The sequence below is a fragment of the Acanthochromis polyacanthus genome, chromosome 9, assembly GCF_021347895.1.
Source record: "Acanthochromis polyacanthus isolate Apoly-LR-REF ecotype Palm Island chromosome 9, KAUST_Apoly_ChrSc, whole genome shotgun sequence".
Classification (NCBI taxonomy): domain Eukaryota; kingdom Metazoa; phylum Chordata; class Actinopteri; family Pomacentridae; genus Acanthochromis; species Acanthochromis polyacanthus.
The window spans coordinates 11,181,029-11,200,413 of record NC_067121.1 but is presented as its reverse complement, the minus strand read 5'-3'; the positions used below and the strand labels follow the sequence as shown (position 1 = coordinate 11,200,413).

At 38.0% G+C, this 19,385-nt stretch overlaps 1 protein-coding gene across 1 annotated transcript in view; it reads right to left on the bottom strand.

The window, feature by feature from the left end:
• Nucleotides 1-4,753: 4,753 nt before the first annotated feature.
• Nucleotides 4,754-19,385, bottom strand: part of atp1a2a (ATPase Na+/K+ transporting subunit alpha 2a) — a 58,802-nt gene continuing 44,170 nt past the window's right edge. The window contains 11 exon segments of the mRNA XM_051953311.1: nucleotides 4,754-5,147; nucleotides 8,853-8,944; nucleotides 9,149-9,250; nucleotides 10,575-10,705; nucleotides 10,804-10,992; nucleotides 13,191-13,271; nucleotides 15,233-15,387; nucleotides 16,144-16,312; nucleotides 16,949-17,033; nucleotides 17,035-17,097; nucleotides 18,814-18,950. Coding sequence (XP_051809271.1) covers nucleotides 5,119-5,147; nucleotides 8,853-8,944; nucleotides 9,149-9,250; nucleotides 10,575-10,705; nucleotides 10,804-10,992; nucleotides 13,191-13,271; nucleotides 15,233-15,387; nucleotides 16,144-16,312; nucleotides 16,949-17,033; nucleotides 17,035-17,097; nucleotides 18,814-18,950 — 1,233 coding nt within the window. The 3' untranslated portion in view covers nucleotides 4,754-5,118.

Sequence of the window (19,385 nt, the reverse complement as noted above, 5' to 3'; positions counted from 1 at the left end):
TAAAGGTGAACTCCAAGGCCAAGGTACATCAGTGTCAGATCGCACCATTCGTCGTTGTTTGAGCCAAAGTGGACTTCATGGGAGACGACCAAGGAGGACACCACTGCTGAAAAAAACTCATAAAAAAGCCAGACTGGAATTTGCAAAAATGCATGTTGACAAGCCACAAAGCTTCTGGGAGAATGTCCTTTGGACAGATGAGACCAAACTGGAGCTTTTTGGTAAGGCACATCAACTCTATGTTCATAGACTCAAAAACCAAGCATACGAAGAAAAGAACACTGTCCCTACGGTGAAACATGGAGGAGGCTCAGTAATGTTTTGGGGCTGCTTTGCTGCATCTGGCACAGGGTGTCTTGAAAGTGTGCAAGGTACGATGAAATCTGAAGACTATCAAGGCATCCTGGAGAGAAATGTGCTGCCTAGTGTCAGAAAGCTTGGTCTCAGTCGCAGGTCATGGGTCTTCCAACAGGACAACGATCCAAAACACACAGCCAAAAACACCCAAGAATGGCTGAGAGAAAAGCGTTGGACTATTCTAAAGTGGCCTTCTATGAGCCCAGATCTGAATCCCATTGAACATATGTGGAAGGAGCTGAAACATGCCATTTGGAGAAGACACCCATCAAACCTGAGACAACTGGAGCTGTTTGCTCATGAGGAGTGGGCCAAAATACCTGTTGACAGCTGCAGAACGCTCATTGACAAATACAGAAATCGTTTAATTGCAGTGATTGCCTCAAAAGGTTGTGCAACAAAATATTAAGTTATGGGTACCATCATTTTTGTCCAGCCCTATTTCATTAGTTTGTTTTTTTAAATAATTATGTTAATCAACAATTCAAAAGTAATGGCTGATTTTGATTATTTAATTTTCAATAAATTGTTATTTATTGTTACTTTTGTGAGTTTCAAGTGATTTCAGTGAGAATTGTGGGTTTTTCCTTCTTTAACTGAGGGGTACCAACAATTTTGTCCACGTGTGTACACTCTTCGGATTAAATCTCCATGTCAGTAGATGCAACACACTTCACAATTAAATTCGTGTCTAAATTCTGAGGTTTATTAGAGAGGGATTTGTTGATTCTTAACTGGGTTTATACAACATTTTGTTCCTAAGAACACCAGTATGTTCTGATTTATTGAGAGAGAGAAAAAAAGAGATTATATAAAATCCCCTCTGCAAAACCTTTGACACTAACATGTCGACACAATGAAACAGTCATTTTGCAGCTGGTTTTATGTTCAAACTGGTGTTTAAAGAAAGGGACACAAATTAATGCATTTTTTGATATATAACACATAATTTATATATTTAAATAAATATCTAAAAAATGTAATACAAAAATAAATGATGTGGTCAGGATTTTTAGAAAAAAATAGAAATAAATTTTTGATTACTGTATTTATAAATTCTAACCATAAGAATACATGTGTTTGAAAAAAAACAAGCATAATGTAAAATAAATAAGAGCTAAAAAAAAAATATCGGTTTCATGTTGATATCTGTTAGTTGAATCTATTTTGTTGTAATGTGTACCTCTGTGTACCTTTAAATGGAAGCAAATGTTATGAATAAACAGATGACTAAGTAAGAAAAAGCCATTTTTTTCTTTATAAATAGGTAAATAAATAGACAAATAAACACAGAAAGGGACACTAAGAAAACATTTCAAGAAAAATAAATATGTTTGCATATGCAAAATATAAAAACAAGTGTCATTCTCCTTTTCTGTTGCAGTTGTCAAGAGCTGAAATGATACACCACAAAATGCATCTTCAAGTATTTTTATATTCTGTTTTAATTTTCTGTTTTCCAGTAAAAAATAGAGGATATTATCAATTTCCTGGTGCTCAGTTGTGAGGATTTTTCTGCCTTTCTTCTTTCGTTTGGTTTTTGGTCAGAGAGTCAAATTCATGATTACATACTGATATGATTATTAAGGTCCTGGACAAAACAGGAGGATTAACTGATGATCAGTATGATTGTTAGTTGAACTCTTCGTGAGTCTGAAAATACTAACTGTGGTGTGTAATAAAATGGATTACAAGAGAATAGCAATATAAAAAAAAACACGAGAAAAACTGTTGCCCAGCTGCACCATCCAATGTAGAGAAGCCTGGAGGAGCCCCAGAGCAGACAAGGTGAAAATCACAAGAACATCTTTAGCGGGGTTGAAAAAATTCAACCAAACTCAAAGGCAGGCCCCCAAGATCCCATACACTCAAAACGAAAATAAAACGGTCGCTGTGACACTGAAATAGGAAAACAGAGGGAAACTCGCGCAGCCAGGTGAAGTAAATGAACAGAACAGAATCAGAAATCTGCATCTGCACTCATACAGACAGACAAGGAGCAAGGTTAATGATGCCCAGCAGCAGCCATAGAGCAACGTCCAGCTGACGGTTCATGCACTGATATAAAGTATAAGCAGAGAACATGTAAGCCTCAAAGCAGACAAGGCTCAGGCTGATTTTATTAGAGCTAAAACATATTTCTGATTAGATTTTTTGGAACAGTTTTGACATTGCCTTTGACTCCAGATGTAAAGATGTCTGAATAAGTAGATTCTACAATAAGATTCACTCTATTCATTTATTTATTTTCCACAGTGAAGTAATGAAAGTCCAGTGAATAGAAGATACAAGGACGTACAGAATGAAAGACGAGGTCAGGAAAATATGAGCAGCAGGAGAGCCTGAACAATTCATAATCAAGAGTTTAGAAATGGTGCAAATCATCTGATATATTCACATATTTATTTAAAAATGTAAATGCATTTTTGATCAGAGGGTTACAACATTCTGAACATTTCACATTTGCAAAATGACCCTCTTGGTGTTGTTGGGTGAATAAATGATGTTTTGACATTTCTTAATTACCTCATTCATTCACTGTGAAATGACTTTAAAAAGATATTATTTCACAAAAGCAGCAAAAAATAATGTATAATAACCAAAAAGTTCAACCTTGTAAAGATGCAGTCATTTTCTATCTGTACAATGTAGTTTCTCGCCTTTGTTACCTCAGCCAGGAGGTTATGTAATCACCGGGGTTTGTTTGTCTGTCTGTCTGTGTGTGTGTGTGTGTGTGTGTGTGTGTGTGTGTGTGTGTGTGTGTGTGTGTGTTAACAGCATAACTCAAAAATCTGTGGACGGATTTTCACCAAATTTTTACAGAATGTCCGGAAGGCCAAAAGTAACAATCGATTAGATTTTGGAGGTGATCCGGATCACCGTCTGGATCCAGGATTTTTTTGAAGGACTTTGTACAATTGAGAGATGGCCGCCAGGCCATCTCTCAATTGTACAGACAGAGGTCGCTGCAACGATCCCGGGCGACGGCCGAATCCTCCGCGGCAGGTTCGGGCTTCCCGGGCGAGTCGGGACCGACGAAACGAAGCGGCGGCGACGCGTACGGTACCGTCACACGCGCGCGCAACGGTACGTGCGTGCAAAACACTGTGCTGTTACACTGTACATGCATGTTATGCTTTCTGCACAAACTGTTGAAACTCAATACAATCCGTCCATGACGTTTTGAGTTATGCTGTTAACAGACAGACAGATGGCCTGGCGGAGGTCTGCGCTCTCCGAGTGCTTTTCTAGTTTTTTTTAGGCATTAAAATGCGTTTTTAATGGAGGGGATTTATATGTGTCAAAATAGTGAAGTGAAATAAAATATGTGCATGAATGTGTATGTATATAATGATAAAAACTGTATTTTGACTGATAACTAATGCTTATAGATATGGCACACATGAATGTAAATGAATTAATCATTTTTTGTGAAAAATATTTCTCCTTTCACAAATAAATTAATGTAAAATTACAGAACTAATAATTATTTTTCTATTTATTGCTACTAACTGTAATTAATCTTAGAAATACATTTACAATATTAGAATTGCATTTGACAGTTTAATCTATTAGATAAAATGGAAATATTTGCAAAAATTCTGATAAATTTGTAAATGCATTTCAACCCTCGAGTCAACTCAAAAAAAATTTATAAAAATGATAACAATGATAATAAAATATTAGTTGTAATGCATTTTTAATTTCAGCAAAATCTCAAAGTGATACATTAAAGATATAAAAGGATAAAAAACAAAACAAACAGGTAAAATAAAAAAAATAACATTTTCAGGGACACATTTAACTAAAATTTTGTTTAAAAGAAAGGTCCAATGTTCTTTAAAATAATGAATATGTCATGGTTATTTAAAGTTACAGGTTATTAATGTTATTTTACATTAGAAATCTAATCTATATATTTTTTCTTGTAACTTCATGAGTAGGAAAAAATTTGATGAATTCTTCATTTATTTATTTTTTGAAAACAGTGTATCTTTGGCAAATTTGTACTGCAGTTCATGTGACTTTTTGGTTTGCATATGTGATGACATCAGTATGTAATGAAGTAATGAAGTAATTAAGCTAAAAATGAGCCTCTGTTGTATCAACCAAAGTGCAAATCCAGCTCAAAGTGATCTAAAACTGCAGTAATATGATTGAAAATGTCTGAAAATTCCACATTTAGCATAACAAAATAGTAGTAAATGGCATGTTGCATGTAAAACAATACATTGGTCTATATGATGCCACTGATATTGAAGCTGGCAAATGATTTCATATCTTCTGCTGTGTTTTGTCTGTAGTCTCCAACAGAATAAGATAGACGAGCACCATTAGCAGTGAGGAACGACGATGACAACACAGTCAATGAATAATAATCCGAATGCTGCCCGAGGACACTTTGGAATTTATTTTATTTGGTAAATTTCACATGATGAACAACATTTGATATTTCTTCGTAGCCCCACCAGGCCACAATGCATCACTCTGGTAACAGTTCGTGTAAGGCACAAAGGTGTACAATACCTGGTAATGTTTCCTGATAAAAAGAGAAAAACTCGGAGCTACAATCAAAAGCCTATTTTCAGCAATATTTTTTATGATAATCAGATTTGTGAACTGATCCATGCAATATTAAAAGTGACAGACACACACTCACACACTCACAGACACACATTCACACTCACAGACACACACGCTCACAGCCTCACGAGTACAAACACACATGTACGCACATGCACAGCTGACGCTTTCTGAATGTTAATAATACGTCTCCAGCTCCACCCAACCTGGAAGAGATGAAGAGAAGGAGAGAAAGTGTCAGAAATGACAGCCGAGCACTTTTCAGAATATCCTTTTGTGTCATTCTATTTGTATTCATCCCATCGCCTTTGTCTCTGTACGTTTCCAAATGAATCCCCCGAACAACTCCACGACTCTGATCAGCCGCCCGTGACACACAGATTAACAGAAATGATTAACTGTCACGATAAATTGTATTTGTCTCTCCGTATCTCAGTCCTCAGCAGCCGAACCACTGCAGCACTGAGCAGATTTTGTGGAGCTTCCAAATCGCACGTATGATCTTCGGGGCGTATCTGTGAGGTCTTCATCGGGATTCTTTCATTTCCTTTTTAATCATTAGCTGCTACATTTATTGGGGCTGGACAGGTGAAGTTTTACATGCGCTCACCTGTTGGCTGAGAATGTAAAGATCCTCACATGTTATTTATTTTATGCCGAACAAATTCATTAAGATTTGGATTTTCAGGCCAAAAGAAGAATCCATCTAAATATATGATCAGAATTTGTCTTTTTTCTTTTCTTTACTTTTTATACATTCAATACAGGCCACCTGGCCAAATGGATAGCACAGTTTTTGCACACATGCTTCTTTCTTTAATAAATGTTTGTATAAAGCATTTATACTGCTTTGTAATTCCATTGATTTTTCTTTATTTATTTCTGTGACTTACAACCAGACCACCTCATGTGAATAGGTGTGCTGGCATAACAATAAAGAACCTGGAATCCTTGAATGTTCCCCTGCTTTTGTCAGCTAACAATACTGTAATAAGTAATGTTTTTTAATAGATTAAACTGCTTTTTTTTTTTACTCATTTTAACAGATATTTCTTGGTTTATAAAAAGCACATATAATAACGTCTAGAAACCTCAGAAAAAAGTCATAATTTGCACATTAATTGAACACAATAAAGAAATAAATGCAATTTTAAAAAATCATTTGTTATTGTGCAGCATTCAACTGTAACATCACACTTTTATTACTGATTTTTACTGTATATAAATCAACAAAAATATATATGCATTTTGCAGATATTAGCCGTTTTTGAAAGGAAAAAATACGTACACTAGGGACTGAAAAATGTAAAATGTTGAAAATGGTAAAATTATTACAATTTACATTATTCTGTATCATTTTCAACATTTTCACAGTTTTGTACAATTCCACATGATCTGGTTAAATTGTCCATGCAACCCGGTCTCACGGGGATTCGTGAAACTGTCACGTAAGTTTTAGTTTCGGTTTCGTGCGCACCAACACGATTTCGTCATGTTTTTCGTGCCGCTCACCACGAAATGTTTTTCGCTGTGGTAATCACATCTGAAAGTGGTTTATACCGGCGGATTCATGACGATCTAAGCTGTATTCCTTTTTTTTAAATTGTAATTTGTGTGTCTGTAAACTTCCTGTTTAATTGTATTTAAATCTACTAAAATATCTCATTATTTTACAGATATTTGCTATTATTTTCACCATTATTTACAGTTTTTGAACAATACAGTCTTTCACTTTTTTTACTGTATTTTTAATGAAGCCTTGCAGCCAGACTTTCACATTTTTCTGAGGGATTCTTCTTTTTTAAACAATGCAGGAAAGCCCCGATGTTTCATTGCTGTCTATTTAATTAGAAAGATGCTGTAGAATAAAAACAAACCTACTGACTGAAATCTGAATATCAGATCAAATTAGATTCCAGTGGTGATGTGATATTTGATTTTCACCACTGGATATTTCTGTGTTTTTTAAGCTGCGATTTTACGCACCATTTATTCAATGGAATTCCCAGACAGAGACAGCAGTGCATTTACATGTTATTCTGTCAGAAATCAGACCTGGAAGACAAACAGTAATCAGTCGAGTGTTGCAGAGGCTGCAGCTCTGAAAGCTGGAGAATTGTTCAGTATTGAGCTGCTTGCACTCTGCTGGCTGCCTGATAGTTTTCAGCCGCGCTGCTCAGGGTTGGGCCTGAAGTCTTTTCTGTGGTTAAAGCTTTTGTTAATACCAGCTTTAAAATGAGAATTATTACAGTTTCTGCTTCATAAAGAAGGGAAATAACAACATGAAAATCTATCCATCCATGCATTCTCTATACACCACTTAATCCTCATTAGGCCACCAGTCTATTACAGGGATACATATAGAGACAAGCAAGCACATTCACAGTCACACCTATGGAAAATTCAGAATTGCCAGTTAACCTCAGCATGTTTTTGGAGTGTGGGAGGAAGCCAGAGAACCCAGAAAAAACCCACACTGCACAGGGAGAACATGCAAACTCCATGAAGAAAGATCCCAGAAAAAACCACTGAACCACTGTGCAGCCCATTGTCACCACCAATGGTTACCTTTTATGTATTGTCTTACTGATTTTATTTATAATCTCACACTGCTGGACTTATACATTTTGTATAGTTTTACATATGTATTGCTTGGTGGTTGTTCTCTTTTTCTGTACCTGCTAAGGAACAATAGATGCACCTTAGCTGCTCTAATTCTGATGCTAGCACTTTTGATTGTGCACAGACAAAAATTTGCATCACAAGAATGAACGATCTCCAGAAGATAGCTGCCAACAAAGCTTGTGGAATCAAATCCACGGCGCTGACAGTAGAATGAAATTAAAGCTCACATTAAGCACCTCTAATTACAACCAGCATCAATGCTTAAAATTAGTAGCTGTTCTTTCCTTTTATGATCTCGCTTCACAACACTTCAGGGGTTCTTGTGTTTTTTCCAAGTGAAGAAAACATTTTGTGCTCGTTCGGAGTGACATTCAACTCGATTTTTCTTCTGCACGTCACCGACTGTCAGACGCTCGCTGGGAAGCTTCAGGTCAGATCAGCAGGCCAGAGCTGTGGTGACTTTGTCAATCAGTTTGTCCTTAAAGGAGTGGACAGTCTACTCTTTTAGGGTTTTTTTTTTTTTTTTCACAGTAGCAAAACTGAGAGAAAAGGCCTTGATAGAAAATAGCCAGCCCGATCTCACGAGGATTCGTGAAACTGTTACGTAAATTTTTGTTTCGGTTTCGTGCGCACCAACACGATTTCGTCATGTTTTTCGTGCCGCTCACCACGAAATGCGCACCAATGTATTTTAAACGGCGGACTTTTCGTGCCACCCAGAACGTATTTCAAACGAATGTGTGTATTATATTTTTAATGTAAAACCATGGCGAATCCAACGCTATATTTTGCATGACATCGTCCCTAACCATAACCCTAACCATAACCCTAACCATAACTTAACCATAACCTAACCATAACCCGGTGGTACACTTACCAATTTGCATAGGAATTTAAAGAATGTCCGGCGGCCGGCGGCCGCAAACGCGATCACACAAGCAGTATACGCCGATGGACAGCTTAGATCGTCATGAATCCGCTGGTATAAACCACTTTCAGCTGTGATTACCACAGCGGGTTTCGTTGTGAGCAACACGAAAAACATTTCGTGGTGAGCGGCACGAAAAACATGACGAAATCGTGTTGGTGCGCACGAAAAAGAAACAAAAAATTTACGTAACAGTTTCACGAATCCCCGTGAGACCGTGTTGAAATAGCACGTGTTTCTGGAGATACCACTGTCAGACGTTGCACTGACATCATTTGACGATTTTTTCCCCAGCTTATTAACAAGACAAATAAGCCAGACACCCTTTTAATCTTGGTTTGTCTTAATAAGTTCTTACCTCCCGGGTTCCTCCGCAGAATGAATTTACGGACCTCATCATAAATGAAGATCAGAAGGCTGTATGGGAAGGCACAGAACCACCACAGGATCCTGAGAGGAGCAAGGAAATAAAGAGACGAATGTGAGTCACAGTCGATTCATTGGAGCCATTTTTGAATATTAAGGATAACAACGGGGTGTTTAAGAAGATCACGGACTTCATTTGAAGTCGAGAGTGGCGGTCTAATGGCAGACTATTAGGTCTTTAAGAGGTTATTTTTCGGTTCAGTGGAGATATGCATATACAGAGCTTACTTCAGGGGGTACATGCGCAGGGCGATGTCCATTCCAGGGCAGTAGGAGAGGAAGGCAGCCAGAGCGGTCTCCACGAACAGGCCGAAGATCAGGATCCGGTTCCTGTTGGGCAGGAAGTAAGGAAGAAAAGGGAAGAGGTTCATACGGGCTAATGAGGTCCAGAATAATGAGGTAGCAATGAAGATAACATGACAAAAGATCTGAGGAAATGAAAAAAACTTTCGAACTGCACGATAATTTGTTTCAGGATCAACATTGTGATCTGAGGTGCAAATTAATTCAAAGATGTCACGTTACAACTTTTTTAATTGCTTGATACCAAGAATAAACTCACACGGTTCTTGTTTTTTCATCACTAACATGCAAGAGAAGTCTGGTGGAGCAGAACTGACCCTGATTTAAGGGTTCTTGAAGGGTTTTTTTCATCCTTTATCAACAAGAGATGAAGTTTGAATTATATATTTAATTATATTGATTTTGGTTTCTTGGAGTTGTTGCCATTGTCTAAGGTAATATGATGGATTTAATGAACCACTTAAATTAGCACCATAAAGCTGCATGGCAAGACCAAAGCCAGATGTAGATGTCATCCAAATCAAAAAACTATTTCCAATGCCTTTTCCAGTTTTACACCATGAGAGAAAGTTTCTAAATTGCTTTTTTAAAATGACTTTTGACTTGCTATGCAGATGTTTCTATGCAGATCACTCAAATGACTCCAGAATGATCCGTTCTTATTCATTCAAGCCACTCTGATGAGAATTACTGTATTTTTTTAATATCACAGAGGAAAAAAATATCATAAAATCACTTTTTTTCAATATTGTGCAGCCTTACTTCCGTAGATAACGTCTAGTTGAGCAGAAGTGGCTGTGATTTCAGGTTTTTTGGAGTTGCTTTTATTTTATATGCTGCAGACGAAATTTTTTGACATGCAGACTTCACACGTGCACTGAATAATGAGGAAAAAACCAGGACAGACGCACTAAAAGCAAGATTTGATTGCAAAAACAAACGCAACATCAGTGTATTGGAAATATTTCAGCTGCAGAAACAATGACAGTGATCAAAAATATTCACTGTGTGTGTGGTTTCTGCAGTTATTGCCACTACTCATTTAAATCACCAACACAAAGCTGTGTGTGACAAACCCAAGCCAGATAAAAAACGTCTTACGGATGCCTTTGTGGATGTTATGCGATATGAGAACGGTTCTAAGCTGCTTTTTCCAGCTTTGTAAAAAATTCTTTTTTAATTTTCTATGCAGATGCACTTCCAAAAAAAAAAAATCCTCCAAACTAGTCCATAAGTGACAGAAAGAATCAGTTCTTATTAATTATAATTAATCACATCGTACAGTCATTTTCCCCCCCAGTATTTTCCAGCCATGTTTTCTTCATCCCCAGTTGTTACCCCATCTACTCACTTCATGCCCTGCTGAAAGAGTGAGTTCCTCCTGGTCTTGCAGATGATCAGATCAGCCCACTGGACTACCACGATGCTGCTGAAGAAGGCTGTGTGGCAGGTGAACTCAACGATCTTCCTCTGTTCGTAGGTCTGCAGGGCGGAAGCACGCGTTGTGTTTACTCTTGCATGAGTCTGGAACTATTCATAGGTTGTGTTGTTCTTGCTGTTGTTGTGTTTTGTCTTCTTACCCACTGTTGCCCGTACGTGTCCTCCAGGTCGTTGACTTCTCGGTCATCCCAGTTGATGCGGATGCCCAACAGAGTTCGTGGCAGAAAGCCGTTCTCAGTCAAAATCACAAAGTAGGTGAAGAAACCACCCAGAGCCTGGATCATACCTGGTTTAAAAAGAACGCACACACACACACACTTATTAATCAGGGATGAATGCAAAAACACACATATTCCTTTAACTGTAGCATCTCATACCTAAAAACAATCTAACATTTTCTGTCAGTGTTTTATGCTTTGGGTTGTAAGTCGGTACTAATTGTAAAGAAAACAGAGCAAAATGTATGTTATTTTAGATGGAGATAACTTAATTGTTGTGATTTATAATAAATGGCTCTTTTAAAACGAAAGTAAATATTTATTCATTCTTCATAAATCATTAAAAACACCATTGTTCATACATGTTTAGCTGTGTGTAGAAAACACTGAATCATTTATTAGTTTAATATTATCTTTTAGATAGAACGTCTCTGTACACTTTAAAAAATCTGTTTTTACTGTAATTTTTTGAACTATTTACCACAGTGACAAATTTCCCACTTTTTCTTTAATTACAGATAATAGCTACCAAAATTCTAGAAAAAAGTATTAATTTGCACATTAGCTGTGAAAAGAACAGGCTACAATAATGTCCACATTAAAAATCCATATTTTAATGCAAGATATAAAGCTGTAAACTATTATTTTACAGATATTTGCTGATATTTGAAAGAATATTTGTGTAAATTAAGAATAAAAAAGTAAAGATTTTTTAACTGTTATTTTACAAATATACCCTCTTTGTTAAATTGCAGACAATATTAATAAAATCACAGAAAAAATAAAAGAATTTACACGTTGACTATAAAAAATTGGCCGAAACTGCAAATAACGTTCACATCAAACACTAGTATTCTTATGAATAGTAATTTGTTCTTTTATAATGTATCACCATAAAATTGCACTCAGTGTACTGAAATCTGCTAAAAATCTCATCATTTACATATTTTGTCATTATTTATACAGTTTTGTTATAGTTTTGAAATATTGTTATATATTATGCTATTCATGGGATTTTTATAAATTGAACAGGCAATATCTTCTAGAATTCTTGGAATTAATACTAAATCGCCAAGTGATTTAAAAAAAAATGTAAGGAATTATAGACCCACAACATAAAGTCTAATAAGTGGGATACTTAAACCAATTTGAGAGTATAAATATACATTTATGTGTGAAATGATCATTTCTGACTTTTTGCACATGAGAATGATATTTTTAAAGCCAAATTGGAAAAGTAACAGGGCTTTAAACTGTGCATATTTTGAGTATATAGCCCTTTTTGCCAAACACAGTCCACTTGGTGTTTGTCGCTGAATATTCTTTTTGAACAGCACAGGTGATTACATCGTGCTGCCTCTGCCCTCTGCGATGTTGCTTTGTTGTAAGTAATAGCTCCAGACAGCTGAGGACTAAAATAATAGCCTGTAGTGAGTTTTAATTTCATGTTGGCAAATTCGTTTTGTCAGAGTGGGCGTGACGTCTTTAGCATGATGGACGTCTTATTCCAGAGCTTAAGTGTTCACATATACACCGAAGCCTCCACAAGCACAGATCGAGGATGGTTGTTAATCACCGTGTTCATTATGCTGTTAAGTGAAACCTTACACTAGGTCACAGTTCATGTTGTTAGAGGCTGGTTGTAGGCTACCTGGGCTACACTTTTTGCTGATTTCGTTCTACATTCTAACACGAAACTGTAATGTCAGAGCAGCATTCAGTAAATGTGATTTGCTGCTTCCTGCAGAGGTTGCACACCACCAACTTAGTAGAATTATGGTAGTAGATGTGAGATGCTGGCTGTGTTTGGGCATGTTTTTAAACTGTATGTCACCAAATGAGGCCCCTGTCATATTTTGACCTATTTACCAGCCTATGAAATGGGGCCAGCCTTTGATTCCTCACTATTCCCACACCATATATAGAGATAAAAAGCATTGCACTCAAGTGAGGCTCCAACCACTGAAACATGTCCAGGATTAAGTAGAAAATAGTTGCACTCTCCGCTCTCAATTTGCTGTAAATGTCACGACAATTAGAGGAAAATTGTGGGACTCCTACTGCTCACCTCCAGATCTATTTTCCTTCAGCTGCACCTCGCAAAACATTTACAAGGCGGCGAGAAATGCGGGAATTTCTGATAAATGTCAATATTTAATGTTGTCGTGTTTTTGTTGTTTATGTATTCACTATACTATACTTCCCCAAAAGAGGCACTGTTACTGTTGGTTTAAGAGCAGACGATTTATGAGGCACAGAATGCCAGCCTATCCTGTCCGTAGCCAGCTGATGAGGCGTTCCATTGACCACTTGTTCCGCTGGGGGGTTTCCGGCTGTCGTTTCATGATGTCGCTCTCCTGCTTGTCTCATACCAATGAGATAGCAGGAACCTGGAGGAGGAAATGGCAGCAGGAGAAACAGAAATGAGTTCACTTTTCAACAGCCTGGGCAATAAAGGCGCAGGGATTTGTCACGGTGGCATCGGCCCAAAAGACAGGACGGCATGAAAGGCTAGACGTAACCTATCGCTATAAACGCCATCAGTCAGTCATCGAGTGAAGGGAGGAAAGACAGAAAAAGGAAAAGGAGAGGCGAGAAAGAGAAAAGAAAAAGACACGACGGCAGTGACAAAGAGAGGCAGACAAGGGCAGAGAGAGGGATGGCGAATTTCAAGACATTCATAAAGTAGGAGGGTAGAAAGGTCCCTGTAATAAAGATCTTATATTGGCTGGTTTTAGCAGGTAAGCAACAGAGCAATATGTGTGACTTAGGGAAGGAAATCTCCGGGACTTAGGTGGGATTTAAGGTGGGGACTTGGCACTGTGTGAGACTGAGCACATGCTCTGCGGTGAACAAATCCAGTTTGTTTTGGCGTTACACTCCCCTGACCCACAGCAATGCAGAGAGACGAGGATGAGAATACAGCGAGTCTGAGTTTGTGCTTGTGCTGTGTTGTTTTGGGCTTTTTTTAAAAGAAAATGTCATTGTTTTCACTATCTTAATCCCAGTCTTGAAGCATCCTTAAGTGTGCCACATCCAGCTTTGATAAACATCTTTTGCAGCCATCCCTTTTTCCACATGCTCGCTAAAAATAATCACAGCAGACTCCAAGTGCCGGTTGTCACTACTAAATCTCAGCAGAGCCCTCGAGCCTGTAGCCAGGAGTTGAACTAAGCTGTTAACAAGCTGTTAACAGCCTCACCAGGAGACGAGGAGGGGGGAATTTGTAATTTTCACTTGTGTACCACACTTTAAAGACTTCCCAGGTACTTTTTTTCTCAGAATGTTTAAATATATATTTTTTAAATTCTGGAGTCCTATTCTTCAAAGCAAACATCCAGCTGCTCAACTCCACCAGCGGTTGTTAAATACATGCAGACGTGTTACTTTGAAGGGTAGGGCTTTTTTTTTATATGCAAAACAAGTGCACAAATTAGATGCTTTTATACTTCAATCATCTAGCTTTTCAAAAAAGAGAAACCCTACCGATGCAGATTCTCAGACAGTTAAGTAAATATTTGTCAACAGGAACAAATCTGTCGTGCTGCTAAGAAAGCAAAGAAGTTCAATTTGGATGTCACCTAAAATAAGTGCAGCTGCTTTATTAACGAGGTGAACAAGCTGCTCCCCTTTATCTTTAACCTGCAGTCACCTACGAGACCATTATAATACATGCACCTCATTACTCGCAGAACTTTTGCTTTCAGCTCGCCGGCTGTACAAGAACCTGTTTCAGGTGCACACTAATGGCAGAAAGCAGGAGAAATTAAAGTTAAAGTAATGAACACAATCGAACAAGTCCTTCTGAATATATTCATCCTGTGATTCCTTTCTTTTGTAATGATGGATTACGCCCCTCAGGCAAGCGGCGTGCCAGCAACTCTTTTTGTTGCTGCTGGAAAATACAAAGGAGAGACTGGCATCTGAAAATGGCAGCGCTGTGAAATGTAAATCTGTATGTGAGTGTCACCCACTCTTTGTTCTGCTTGAACAATTGGACGTCGGCAGCGAGCCAAAAAGCAAATTTTTGTGCTATGGACGGGAGTAACAAATTAAACCAAGCATTTGTTCCTTTTTTTATACCTTCAGGCGCTCATATTTGACACCAGAATTAACACTACATTCCTTAACGTCACCTTTAGCTCGCCTCTAGCTATGCAACGTGCTAATAAGTAGGACCTTTTCTAACAAGAAGAATCACTAAAAATGAAGCAACAATTAGCTTCACACATGGTGAGTTTCCTGCGATAGATAAATATGAAACATTATGCCGTGGTTGGGAGCTGCGAGGACTGGATAAAAACGCGAATAACGTCAAAAAACAGTAACAGTCTCGGTGATGTTTTCCCACCATGTCGGTGCCCAGGTCAATGCAGAGGATGGTGACAGTTCCCAGAGGAAGAGGAACGCTGGCGATGATGAAGAGGAGGAAGGGCGAGATCTCCGGGATGTTGCTGGTTAATGTGTACGCAATGGACTTCTTCAAGTTGTCGAAGATGAGGCGACCTGTGGCAATCAAAAACAGAAAAAAACATCTTGTTATATTATATTAACTTTAACTCCAGCAGGTGAGTAGATTCTGCTTGGTACTGTTTACATACACTGTTTAAATATAGTTGTGTATGTTTATGTCAAAGGTCGAGTGCTTTTTCCAGACTTCCAGGAATAAAAATGATCGACTTCGACAGCTTCACCAGCATATCCACGCCACAAGTATTTTTTTCCCCAACCATATTAGTCAGAGATACTTAAATTAAATAACAGTCTCTTAAGGCAAGTTAAACATCACGTCTGTCAGAGTAACTCAAGTCTTCTTGAGTAAATTGTAGGTCAGAATGTAAGTCTGTCAGGTCTCTGAATGCAGACAGCTACAATGAGGCTTTTCCATTAAAGCTGTGTTCAAAAAAAGGCAGTTTTTCTGCTTAATAGAGACCTCTGAATGCCAGGTCTGCTTAGTCCTATCTTTGTTTCTTTATTCTTCTGGATAATACTCATTTAAACCTTGAATGTTTTGCCCTTTCAATTCATTTTAAGTCTTCAGGAAGCCGAGTCTCCAAAAAGTCGTTTGTTGATGTCCTAATTTTGCTGACTAATTCCACTGAGGAGTCTTCTTCCTTTTGTTAAATACTGTGTGAAATCAACCAGAATTATACATAAAATGTTGATTCTTGAGTCTCTAAGGTTTGCTGATAGATATTTTGATTCCTTTTGTTCAATTTTTTACCCCTTTTTCCTCCACAACATCATTGTCTCCACACTCACCCTCCTCCACTCCGGTGACGATGGAGGCGAAGTTGTCGTCCAACAGGATCATGTCAGCCGCCTGCTTGGACACATCGGAGCCGGCGATCCCCATGGCAACGCCAATGTCGGCTTTCTTCAGTGCTGGAGAGTCATTGACGCCGTCGCCTGTCACCGCCACGATCGCCCCCTTGTACCCGCAAGGACCGGCGAACAAAAAGTGTCAAGAGGAGAAAGATAAGTGCCGTGATTTAAGCTTTCTTTCTTCCCCTCTCTCCCGCTTCCCTCTCTCTTTTTCCCCTCCCCTTCTGTCTTAATAATGTCTTTTCAAAGCAGCTCTGGGGAGATTAAATGAAAAATGGAATTGAGTTGCAATCATTCAGTCGCACGGAGTGAGAGTGAGTGAGTCGGGGTGAATTGTAGCATGACCTCAATATATGGGGACGTGTGCGAGTGCGTACACACTTCTAATTTCTGCCTCTTGCTCATAAGAGCCAAGCGTTTTCTTTATGTTGAGCTCGATATATGAGTTTAAAACGCACTTAATCATATATCATACAGATGCATACTCGTATCGAAGCACACCCTGCACATTCGGCGACCTGCACCAGGAGTCACACAAAAACATACACAGATGCCATATTCAGCATTAAATGGCATAGACACACACTACACTCTCATACACACAACCAACAATTAGACACATTCACCCAGACTTTAACACAAACACACAAATGCTTGCATTCAACCACAAAAACACACACATTTCATTTAAGCTCTCAAAAAAGGCCCACATTTGGACAAACACCAGCCTCTGGCCGCTGACCTGTCGCTGGCAGCCCTCTACGATGATGAGCTTCTGCTGAGGAGACGTGCGAGCGAACACGATCTCAGTGTGGTTCTTCAGCAGTCGTCAGGTACTCGTTGCTCATGTCCTTCAGGTCCGACCCGTGCACCACGCAGGCCTTGGCATCCCTGGAGAAGACACACATTTATATGAATAAGGAGTCGTTGACACTGAGGACAATTATGCAAAAGGAGGCAGTGACATTTTGCTCCTTTCCCCTCAAATTTGTGTTTCTCATACACAATCTGACAGCAGAAAACACACCTTTTCGTGCTTTATGCTGAGAGAAAGAGTGTGACATTTTGATGTTAGTGTAAAGGTAACAAAATCTGCCTCACAGCAACTCTAACACTTGTTCATTGTGTATAAAGTGTAAAAGTGAGAGTTTGATCACCTGGAATCTCTCAATCAAGCGTCTGCTTTGTACTGTCACTATGATTTTCCATATCACGAGTTGACATTATATATCATCTGTATACAGAACAGGAATCTCTCTTCGATTACTTTACTGTACTTCTGATTTTTCTTCTTTTTTGTTCTCCATTACAGGAGTTTTTCCTGAAACATCAGTGATCTTTAGTAGATGTGCTAGTCTATTATTTCGTTGTTTTTTAAATGCTTATTTAAAAGTTTTTTTTACAGAAATATTAAAAAAAATACTACTTTTTTTTTTTACAGATTTCTTCAATTTAGTTAAATTATACATAATTAATATGTATTATGTATAATTATGCATAATAATAACTACTAAAAATCGATCAATTTACACATCAACCAATAAAAAAACAAGTAAAATCTGTAAATAATATTCACGTCAAGAATCGGAATTTTTATAAATGTTTGTTTGTTCTTTTACAATGTTTGACTGTGAAATTAGTTTTTTAGTGCATTTGAATCAGCAAAAAATACTGTTATTTTACATTTTTTACAGATATTTGCTGTTATGTGGGGAAAAGTCTGTAAATTAAGGATTGAAAAATTGTTTTTTTGAACAGGTTGTCAAGCAGATTTTGCCTGTTTTATTAAGTTACACATAATAACTAATGAATTCAAGAAAGATGTATTAATTTACACATCAACCAATAAAAAAAAACAGGCCAAAACTGTAAATAATGTCCACTTCAAAAATCTGTTCAGTGCATTTCAATGAGCAATAAATATTGATACTTTAGAGATATGTGCCATTATGTGGGGGAAAAAAACACCTCTGTATATTAAGGATTGAAAAACAGTCTTTTAAACTGGTTTTCAGGCAGATTTTGCCTGTTTTTTGAAGTTACAAATAATAGCTAGTAAATTGCATAAAAATGCATATTAATTCCCATGCTGATGGTAGAAAAGAACAGATCAAAATGGTATATAGCATCCAAAAATCTGCATGTTTGCAAATGGTAATTCATTCTTTTATAGTATGGGTGTAAAATTACACTGTTGACTGCATTTAAATCAGCTAAAAATATCATGATTGATCACCAATACTTGCTGTTATTTTCACAGTTTTTAAAAATTGCAGTATTTCACAGGTTTTTATGTGTTTTTTTTCTGGCAATCTTGCTGCCAGATTTTTGACATTTTCTGCAGAATTTCCTTTTTACAGTACAGGCAGATATTATCCTACACTAAGCTGTTGGCTTAAGCTTCATTTTGAGTGGACAGACATTAAAGCAGTACCCATCTTTGCATCGAACTCTCGATTAAGCAGATTAACTGCTCCTTTAAACACATGCACACATGTCCTGCAGAGACATCAGCGCTGTTAAACTTAACCACTCACACAGTCACAGAAAAAGTCACTTTTAGACGCTTGAGCACACACAGCACAAAATCTCCCCTGACACACACACCTGGGGTTAACTTGGCTCAGAGGGATGTTCAGTCTCTCAGCGATGTCCTCCACCGTCTCATTGCCCTCAGAGATGATGCCTACACCTTTAGCGATGGCCTTGGCTGTGATTGGGTGGTCGCCGGTCACCATGATCACCTGACCGCAGACAGAAGGTCCCATAAATCAGAAAAGCTTTATCACATTAAAACCCTGTTGTATCTCATCTGTGTGTCATGTGTCGCAGCATGTTTGAAGCTCACAGTGCAGCTATAAGTCATCTAAATGTGTTGTGTAGTTCACTGGAAAAGAAGAGGGCTATTATGGGTTAAGGGTTAATATCTGACAGTATAATCCAAAAAAAATCTTGTTTGGTGAGCTCCCATTGAGGAAAAACAAGAACAGTGTTTGGTCAGTGTTCGATACATAGGCCGAACACTGATGTACAGATGATAGGTTTATTAAGAGGATTAATAAACCTATCAATAAAACAAAACTGCACCTTTCAGAGTGGCCTTTTATTGTGGGCAGTCTAAGGCACACCTGTGCACTAATCATGGTGTCTAATCAGCATCTTGATATGGCACACCTGTG